General features: G+C 49.5%; 1 protein-coding gene across 1 annotated transcript; it reads right to left on the bottom strand.

The window, feature by feature from the left end:
* Positions 1 to 8004: 8004 nt before the first annotated feature.
* Positions 8005 to 10419, bottom strand: LOC119245731 (transcription factor SPT20 homolog). The gene is given in 3 exon segments (XM_037511696.2): positions 8005 to 8757; positions 8851 to 9950; positions 9953 to 10419. Coding segments are annotated over 3 exon segments (2310 nt in total). The 5' UTR covers positions 10410 to 10419.
* Positions 10420 to 10757: the final 338 nt, after the last annotated feature.

Genomic DNA, 10757 nt, shown 5'->3' with positions numbered 1-10757 from the left:
GGATGAGCTGTTTGGACAGCAGCTGCTCTTTCGCTTCCCTGGTCCTCTTCCTCTCAGGCCAGCTGCATTTCCCCCTCTTGCCCCTGTTCCCTACACATTTAAAAGGTAAGCAACGTCTTGGAGAATAGAAACAGGTGGAAATCAAAGGTATGTGGCATCCTGATGAGATCTATGTTTTATGTAGTACATTGTTTTTCTTTCATAATTTACTGCCTATTCCAGAAAAAAAGTGGATGTGAATTTTTTTTCAAAAATGTATTGTCAGAGAGTGATGGGATTGAGAAAATGAAAGCTCTGCACAGAGTATGGCACAGGGATGGAATGTGACCTGCATTTGCCAATATCAAACAGCTGTATTTCGTAAGGACATTAGAAAAAATTCTCTAAACTTATTGCTAAAACTTGACACTAAGTATTGATTCCTATTAGTCAATAGAGGATTTTTACTGGTCAGAAGCTTTACATCGGCTTAATATGGGTTGACTTTTTAAATCTCAGGAAGTTAAATGACTTTTGCATGGGAAATAATGGGCACCCGCCTTTTATATCTACACACGGGTACATTCCACAATGTCACCCATACATCGGGCAGCTGCTCCTTTTTTAACAACACTCCAAGCCTACAAAACTCCCATTTAAATAAAAGAACTTAATTCTGTGCTGTGCATCTCAATGACAATCTGTTACAAATTGCAGATGCAGGGGAATCAAGGCCTGTGTGAAAAGACCCATGTCTCCCACAGCTTGCCTGGGTGGGGGAGGGAGTGTTTGCCCCCAGGATCTGTCCTCTCTGACCCTGGAACTGGCCCTGGGTGGAAAGTCTGTCCAACCACTGTTGCTGGGGTGGTCACCTCTACCTGTATATTGGGTGAAATGTCCAGAAATTACCATTGCTCACTTTTCTGTTCTTCTTCCACTCTTTTTTTTAAAAGCTTTTTATTTTTATTTATTTTTTGGAACACATTAAACATTTTATTTTTTCCCAAATGGTAATTTCTGACTAGTCCATAATTTCCCCAATATCTTCTATTATCTTCTCTGTCATAAACCAAGTTTACATATATTCATGTGTCTTAATGTTCCAGACATTCAGTTCTCTTCAGTTTACATATCACTTAATTTCATAATTAAGTAATAAGAAAAAATACAGTTACATAGTCTCTTTTTTTCATATTGCTCTATTAAAGGACTGGTCACTTGTATTAGTCCTATTAAGAAAACAAACAAGGGCCTCCCCGGTGGCGCAGCGGTTGAGCGCTGGGTTGCGAAGCTGCCTGCGGCTTCTGCGGCGCCGGTTCGATCCCCGGCTGCTCCCCAGCCACCAGAGGAGGGTCCCACATGGCGCGCAGACCTCTCCTGCCGCCCGCTGCTCCCCTCAGCAGTGTACTTCGGTCCTTCTGCCTGCTCTGCTCCCCGCTCTGGCTCTGGTGGATTCTCTCACCCTCCCACGCTTCTGACTGTACCCAGTGCATGTATAAACAAACAAACAAACAAATAAATAAAAAAAACATGCCTCTATAAAAAAAAAAAAAAAAAAAGAAAACAAACAAACTCTTTATCCTTACGTACCTACTTATTCAAATATTTTTGTATTTCATTAATCTCTATTCACAATTCTCTTTCTTGTACTTTATCAGCAGTTAGTCATCTGTTCCTTTTCCATTGTATTGAAATAGGCCCATGTAATTTTTATTGCAACTCATGAATTAGGTACTATTATTATGATGCCTATTTTTCTTTTTCTTTTTTATATTTTATTTTATTTTATCTAATTCTTACATCATTTCTTAGCCTCCCATTCCAACTTACTCATTTATTACCGGCTTCATGATGCTTTTTCTCCATCCAGAAATCCTTCTTGATCTCCAACTTTTATGTCTCCTAGATTTATCCTCCAAGCCTCTTATCTTTTTCTTTATATGTCCATCTATTAGTCTTTTTGCAAATATTATTGTATTTTTGCAAAGGTTATTAATCTTTGAGATATTAATCTTCCCTTTCACCCAGATTACTACCTCTGGCTACAATACTAGTCACCCTCTCCTTTAATTCATCTCATGTATTAAGTTTGAAATCATAGCATCTCCCTGCAGGAGATTTGTATGTGTGTGAGGAGTGGTGCATGCGGAGGTGACCCACTTATCCAGGTTTGCTCACAACTGTCCTGGTTGCAACACTGAATGTCCACGCCCCTGGAACTCCTTCAGTTCTAGGCAAACAGGGACAGAGGGTCACCCCTATGATGTAATTGAGTCTCTTACCTTTTTATTTAATCATTTCATTGATTTACTTTTGGTTTACGATACTGTGTAAGTTCACACCTTGGTATGTGTGTGCCCTATGCCGTATCCGCCACTTAAGTTCTAGTGCCAGTCACCACCACCAAATTGGTTCCCCTACCTGTTTCCCCCAACCCCATTCCCTTTCCTCTCTGGTAACCACATAATTTTCTCAGAGTCAAAGTTATTTTTGTTGTGTTTTGTTAGTTAAATTGCTTTGTTTATTTATAATGCATATGCGCGAAACCATCTGATAACTGTCTCACTTTGTGACTTACTGTGCTCAATATAATCGCCTTAAGGTCCATCCATGTTGTCACGATGGAAAGATTTTGCTTTTTTTTTTTTTAAATAGCTGGGTAGTATTCCATTGTGTGTATAACCACATCTTTTTTTTTAAAAAAAGATTTATTTATGCATATAAGAACTGGGCCAGAGGCGTGGGGGGGGTGGTGGGGGTGAAAGGATCCATCAGAGACAGAGTGGGGAACAGAAAAGGCAGAGCTACTGCAATACACTGCTGAGGGGAGCAGCGGGCAAGACAGGAGAGGTCTGCTGCACCATGTGGGTAGCTCCCTGGCTGGCCGGGGATCGAACTTGTGCTGCAGTGGCTGCGGATAGCTTCATAGGCTGTGTCTTAACCCCTTGCGCCACCAGCGAGGTCCTAAGCAGCTTCAATTTAGTGGGTAAGACCATGGGTTCTTAAGCCAAGCTATCTAGATTTTGAACCTTGGCTCCATTAGCTGGATATGTGACCTCTGACAAGTTACATTAACTCTCAGTTTCCTCAGTTGAAAATGGAGTTAACAACTAACCACCAATAGGGTGGTTTCGAGATTAATAAATAAGGCACGCCTTGTAAGTTACTCCTTTCCAAGCTGCTGTAATAACTGTTCAATAATCTGGCCACTGCATACACTGTCAACAAACTTGATCACCGGTCGTCCTGCTCGTCCAACATATACTGTTGGAGGTGATGCTTATTACCTACTCCTGTTTCCAGGGGAGGAAACATACATTACATTACAGCAAATAGTCTCAACCTGGGGTCCATGGGCACTTTCAGGGAATCTATGAACTTAATGAGAAAAGAAGCCTGTCATATCTTTGTTTTTTCTAACTGATATGTAACATTTCCTATAAATATGAATACAGGTAACAAACCACTGTAGTAGTAGAATGTCTCTGTATTGAACAGAAATCACAAAACTTTTCATATGACATTTCACTTGCTGCAAATACCTCAAAATATCATTTATGCTCATCACTTTTTGGAAACCATGGCAGTTATTAGAGCCACGGCTAAATCTTATTATTTAATGTGCGAGCAAGCACATACATATCATAAATTTACTAATATTCAGGATTGTATTTTAGTGTAATTGTCTTCCTTTGTAATGCCACCTATTTTATGAACTTAAAAAATGTTATTCCGAGTGAGGATGCATAGGCTTCACCAAATGCCAAAGATGCCTATTCTCTAGGGGTGAAGAAACTCTTCATTTGAGAAATTGGTCTTGCTATTGCCCCCTCAATTCTCCCCAGTAAGAGGGGAAGGGTCTGTAGTTTTCCAGCCCGGTGTATGAGCAAGTGGAAGAATCTCCCCAATACCAGGGTGCCTCTTAGGAAACCTAGCTCTCTGGCCAGGGATCGAACTCGTGCTGCAGTGGCTGCCGATAGCTTCATAGGCTGCGTCTTAACCCGTTGCGCCACCAGGGAGGTCCTAAGCAGCGTCAATTTAGTGGGTAAGACCATGGGTTCAGATTTAAATTATGTCGTTGAATATACTGATGTCCAGCCGTGTCATTCCCGAATCAATCTCTTTCAAATGCTTCCAGACTATAGCAGAAATGTCAGTTATCAGCTCTCCTTAAACACCAACACACAGCTAAGTGACATACCGTTGTCTATCATTTCATGCATGTCTTGGTGTCACTACAAAAGTATAGCGAGTCCACTGGGGACAGGGCTCTCTCTTGCCATCTGTGAGGCAGTGAGAGAAGGCAGTGTGGTAAAGGCCCCAGGGCTTCGATCCAAATCTGGGCGCTCATACTTCATAGCTGGGTGACGAGGGCAAATTACTTATGCTTCTCATGCCTTGTCTCCTCAGCATTAGTTGTACCTTTCTCAGATGGATGGTTCTTGCAAGGACTTACGTCGTTAACTTACGAATGAGTTAAAACTTCTAAAAGTCACCATTGGATTGGGGGATCCTGTATTAGCCTAGGTGTTTTTCAAAGTGCAATCAAAGCAGCTAAGTGCATTTCCCCTGAGGTCCTGGAGATGAAGAATGACTTTACTTGATTTTCTACGAAAAAAGATATACTCAAAAGACGACTAAGACTTTGTCAAGGTTGTCCTCTGCCTTACCGGTAAAAAAAACTCAGCTGTTTTCCAAGAAAACAAAAACAGAAACAGAAAACCAGCTTTCTCTTAGCCACAGCTGGTCGTGGTGCTATTTCCGGAGGCAAAATGCAACACCCGGCAAGGACGTTGTATCAGTTGGGAGGTGGGAGCAGTGGGAATGGGACACTGGGGACACGGAACCTGACATGTTCTGTAGCTTTTAAGAAATAAAATTTCTTAGAATTGGGTGTGCTTTCCTCAAAGCAGAAACCTGGAATGGAATGACAGCTTTTCATGGATCACTTCTAAGTCAGCACAAATTCTCTGTGCAGTTATGAACACTTGGACTTCCCAGGCTGGGCAATACTACTTTCTCTAGAATCTTATTTCCAACATCTCCTTGGTCTTTCCTGACCTGCAATGTGTGGTGGGGAGATATGCCACGAAACTCTGGAGTCTTCTGCTGCTTCCCATTATCTGTGTGCATTCATCTTCACAGAGTTAATGGTCTTTACTCTATTGTGACTGTTATACTAGAAATCCAGCTTAAATTGCTGACGGATAAAATTACATCAGTTATGAATAAGTTCTAGATCCTAAAGAAGTACTTTACTTTTTTATTCTAAAGATTTATTTATTTATGCATGCAAGAATGGGGTACAGGCAAGAGGTGGGGGGTTGAAAGGATTCACCAGAGACAGAGTGGGGAGCAGAACAGGCAGATCTACTGAGACAGACTGCTGAGGGGAGCAGTGGGCGAGACAGGGGAGGTCTGCTGCACCACGTGGGTCACTTCCTTGGCCGGGGCTCGAACTCCTGCTGCAGTGGCTGCGGATAGCTTCACAGGGCTGTGTTTAACCCCTTGTGCCACCAGGGAGGCCCAAGAGGTACTTTACTTTTGATATCTGTTATCTCCCCATCTCACCTAAGGCACAGTACAGTACAGGCAAAGAGAAGTCCTGCAGTCGCCTGTTGACATACATGCCCTAGGAATGTATCCTGTGGGTGGCACCTCTTCATCAGTGTGGCTAGTGCATAAAATTACCATCACTGGGATGAGGGAGATCATTACAAAGAAAAAACAAAACAAAACACGGTGATCTCACACAAAGTCGCATTTGTTTGCCTGTGAAGGGAGCACCAACTACTCAAGTGCTTGCTCCCTGGTATCTCCACGCAGCGCATGAGGACCAGACAATGGCCAAGGGAGGAGGTGCAGCAGATCTGGTGAGGTTCCAAGTTTAGGGGTCAGGCTGGCTCCCAAGGCCCAGCGAGGAAACTCCCTGCAACTGATCGCTGCACTGGCTCCCTCCTGAAAGGTGCAGGCTCCGTTCCAAACATGTCCAGGATGCTTCCACAAAGTTCCAGAGGGCTGGCATCAGGGTCTCTCAGATGGCAGACCCCTGAGTCTGCTTGAAGGCGGCTGAGGCCTTCTCTCACGGCATCGGCAGCCACGGGCAGAACCCAGATGACGGGGCGACCATCAGTCACCCGTGTCTGCGTTCACGTCTTTTGGAGCTGCCGGACCAAGTGTTCTTTTCATTTTCCTTAGTGGAAAAGGCCCGGATGCATCCATGTGTCCTTAGAAACACAAGTTTTCCTAGACAAGCTGCCTTTCAACATTGTAACAAAACAAAACAAAAGAGGCACCGGACCCAAAGCTTGCAGATGTCCCCAGGAACACCATCCAAAAGGTGGGAGCAGCCCAGAGGCACACGGGAGGGTGAGGGCTAAAGGAGACGTGGTGTTTACAGACCATGGGTGTTACTCAGTCATAAAAGGGGAACAAAGTCTGACGCACGTCACCATGTGGACGACCCTTGAAAACATGCTCAGGGAAGGAGGCCAGACGCCACAGGCCAGAGCGGGGCGATGCCACGTTCTGGAAAGAGCTAGAATGGGGCGTCCAGGGAGAGAGAACACCAGTGGTGGTTTCCCGGATTGGGGTTGGGGGCGCAGCAGCCAGAGCTTGGCGGGGACAAAGGCTTCTCTTGGGTGATGGGATGTGTCCCAAGTGGGCACAGGAGGCTGCCCGACTCTCTCCCGCTGGCCAGCACCACCCGCCGCACACCTGCAACAGCTGGTTGCTGCTGCTCTCACTTGCACCTCAATAGAAAGAAAGGGGACAAAGAGAAACATCTGGGGTGGGGTGCGGAGAGCTTTCCACCCCGCTGAAGCCAGAAAAAAGGCCAAGAGACAAGAGGGAGCAGGGGTTGCTGAACCGCTGGCGATCAGGGCTCAGAGAGAAGGGAAGAGACAGAAACAGGGCGGATCCCGCTGAGGGCCCAGCAAAGCCAGCCACACGTGAAAGGCAGACAACACTCGCCTTCAAGCGTTTAGCTCCTTTTCTGCAAATCACCCGGAGTCCCCAGAAATGAAGGGTTTTATGAAGAGGGAACACCTGGTGTCCCGGAAGTGCCTTTTCCAGGGCAGGCGCTGCAGCCCCAGGACAGCCAGGCTCTCCAGGGCCATGGGCACAGATGGCGCCTCTGGAAGGGTGGGGCTCCCCGCCAGCGTGGCTGCTGGCCCGCTCTGCACCCCTCAGGCCGCCCTGGCCTAGGTGGAAGCGTGGGGGCAGCGTGAACATCCTTTGCAAAACGCACTGGAAAAACTCTCCTACATACTGTGCACAAACCTTTTCCACCCGATAACCAAACACCATCCTTCTGGAAGATGTTTCTGGCATCTCACCTGTGCCCTGGGCAGAGATTATGTACAGTGGAACCGGTTTTCAACGTCCCGGCCTTCCCGGTACATGTGACAACACGGATGAACTTGAGGACAGGAGGCGAAACACACCGCGAGACACGCCAGTCACACAAGGACAGGCCGTGCGGCCCCGCCCCAGGAAGCGGGCAGAGCAGTCAAGAGCAGAGACAGAAGACAGAAAGTGCTGCCAGGGGCTGGGGCCAGGGCGATGGGGAGCTAGTGCCCAGTGGGGACACGGCACCCTCGCAAGAGCAGCACACCCCCAGAGCTCTGCTGCACGGCGAGAAGACCCGAACGCTTCTGACCTGCACGCTGACAGGGCTCACTGCTCACCACGTTATTCCTCTTGTTCAGCTCCTCATTTCAGCTTGATTGGCTTAGAAAAAGTGGAGGCTTCAGGAGTTTCCGCTGAAGCTAGTTTGGACTGGGACACACTTTCGATTTGTAATCAAAACAACCAGGTCCACAAGCGCCAGCAGAGCAATGACTCCAGCTGCACAATCCCGGTTATGAGGTCACTTCCTGTCCGATGGAAAAGTCAGGATATTGTGCTTCCCTATGAAGTTTGCACACACATCTAACAATAGAAGTATCTAAATGGCTGCAAAAACCGAGAATGCATTCGGGTAGATCCCTTGCATTTTTACAAAGAGAGACAGTGATGCACGGCTCAGGAGCTGGGAGCTGCTGGTGGGTCTAGATTCATTTTATCTGTGGACAGGCTCGCTGTCTGCGGCGGCTGTGGTGGCTGAGTTCTTGAGGTTGCTGTTGTCACCACAGCCCCTGGTTGCTGCAAGATCCTCAACTGCTGTATCTGCTGAGGCTGCTGCAAGGCAGAGGGTTGCTGGAATCTCTGCTGAGGAAGGCTTTGCCTAGGTCTTCCCTGGTGAGGGCCAAGTTGAGACAAGACACTTGGCTGGGACTGCAAACTTCCGCCTCTAGTGAGGTTAAAGACCACATGTTGCTGAGTAAACAAGGCTGTTGTCTGACTGGATGAATCTTGTGCACTTGAACCCTGTGGCACTGGCTGCTGGGGATGAGCAGTGGAGATGGGCAGAAGCTGTTGCTGTGTAGTCACCTGGTAGAGTTTCTGCTGCTGTGTCTTCAAAAGAACTGAACCAGGTGGAACCTGAATTAGAGTGACAGGTCTGAGGCCAGACGCTGTTTTCAAAAAAAGTTGTGGTCCCACTTGAGCAGGTTGCTGCAACTCACCAGGCTGCACATTTGGTGGCTGGACTCCTGAGGGCTTGACTCTGGCAGGAGCTATGGCCCCAGGGGTTGAGCCCTGTATGGGGTGGGACCCACTGGCCAAAGTCTGGGCTCCAAGAACAGGACCCACCACATTGATGATGTCCTGGCCAGTGGAGGTGGCCATGACTGGGGTGGCTGGCGTTCTCTGTGAGGAGATGGCAGTGGACAGGGTCTGGATTCTCCTGGATGCACTGAGAGGTGACCAGACCAGTTTCTGTGAGGACCTGAAAGTGGACAGGACCGTCATTCCCTCAGAGGAGTTGACAGTGAATGAAGTGGCTGGAGGAATCTTGTGAACCTCACTCACTTCCATAGAGGATTTCTGGGGAACACTCGGTGGCTTGGAAGCAGGAGCAGAGGGCAGAGATTGGAGAATGCTGCTTGCGTGTTCTGGAATAAAGATGTTCCCCGAGGAACTCTTCCCTGAGCTTGGGAGGAGCTGCATGGGGGAAGGCAGATGTGTGACTCCCTTCTGCAAGACTGAAGACTGAACCAGGGTGGTGTCGGGCTGATGTGCTGCTTTGCCTGGGGAGAAGTGGCTGAGACTGGTTGAGCCACGGGGGCTCGATGACATCTTGACCGGGCAGGGGGCCTTCTTCGGGACCAGCTCCCCGGACCCGCTGACGACCCTCCCGGCATCCGTGTCCAGACTGGAGTGGTCATCTGCGGAGGGGTCACCAGGGAGAGACATTTGTCGCTCACGTCTGGTTTCTGCATGAGGCCTTTCTGCAGAGGATAGTGGATCCTTACCCGGCCGCGGGAAGGTTGGCCTTGCCGTCTGGGCGGCGCTGCCAGCTTCAGCTCCCGGCGCCGAGTCCTCTTTGACCTCCGCGACGGGCCGCGCGCTGGGCCGGGAGCCGGCTCGCGGCCCAGACGGCCTGCCCTTGGCGTACTTCTCCACGTCCACTGCAGAGGGGACGGCCAGCTCGCAGGGCCTCCGTTTCCACAGATCTACACAGTGGCCCACCTTACAGATTTTGAGGTCGTACTGCGGAGCCGCTTGGCTTGCTTTGGACTTTTTCCAGGACGCCAGGGCGCTGAGCTGGGGCGGCGGCGGGCGGGGAGGGCGCGCCCGCTCCCTGGCCAGAGAAGCCATGGAAAACCTCCTGAGGCTCCGTTTCATCGGGTGAGTGTTCATCTTCTGCTTGTCGTAGAGCAGCCTGTTTTCCGTGCAGGCGACTGTGACGGAAGGATCGAGACACAGGGGCTCGGCGGTGGCCAAGATGAGCTGGCTCTCCAGCAGCAGTCTGTCGTCCTGCGTCCAGTCCTGGTGGGCGCCGGCGATGGCCTGCACGTCCGCGGCCAGGGTCTGCATGGTCGGCCGCAGGAGCACGTGCCTGCTCTGGTAGCCGGGGGGGCCCCGGGGCCGCGCTGCCTGTAGTCCCGAACTTCTGCGAGGACGCACCCGCGGTGGAAAAGATTCATCTCCGATTTTTCCAGGAGATCCAGCAGAACAGGGGGTAACTGCTCTGCATCCAGGTACTGCAGCAACTCCCCTTCCTCGTAGCGCATGCGGACGGTCTCGGAGCAGGCCTCGTCCGTGCCCTTGAGCATCAGAGAATAGCCCTGCTCTCCCGGGTACAGGTTCACCACCACACGCGGCAGGGCCTCGCGCGCCACCAGCTTCTCCAGCAAGTTCACACTGCTTCTCAACTCCTCGGCGCCCTCCGGCTCCTTCTCACACTCCTCAGCGTAGATGTCGTACAGCTTGTGGTGGAGAGACTTCTCCCCGCTAGCGGAGCATGTCCTTTTAGGCGGCCTCTGCCGGACACTTTCAATGATTGAGTCAGCGCGATCCAAAGCTCGTTCTAAAGCTTGTTGCATTGTGACATAAAATAGGACGCTAAAGGAAGAAGGAAGCCGGAAATAAACATTTTTTAAAAAGTGAAAGTATAAGTGCATGGGTGAAGCAGGGCGAAGATGGAGTCTCTCCTGCAAATGCACAGTCCCGCAAACGCCGCCAGGCCACCGTGGACCAACAACCTCACTTCACTGTGCACCGCGCCAACCCGCCCTCCTGCCTGCGCCGCACAACATGTTGTTGTTCGGTAAATACCTGCAGGTATGGAACGTCCGCGGCGCTGGGCCTCGTGGTGCTCCTCTGCTGGGCCGGAAGGAGACGCGAGGGAGCGCGAGCGGAATGGGCTGGCTTTACATCGTGGTGTGCGCGTG

Source organism: Talpa occidentalis, unplaced genomic scaffold (assembly GCF_014898055.3).
Source record: "Talpa occidentalis isolate TD23 unplaced genomic scaffold, MPIMG_talOcc4v2.1 talOcc4.15, whole genome shotgun sequence".
Classification (NCBI taxonomy): Eukaryota; Metazoa; Chordata; class Mammalia; order Eulipotyphla; family Talpidae; genus Talpa; species Talpa occidentalis.
Note: the sequence above shows the minus strand (reverse complement) of the source record. Positions and strands in the feature narration are given on the sequence as shown.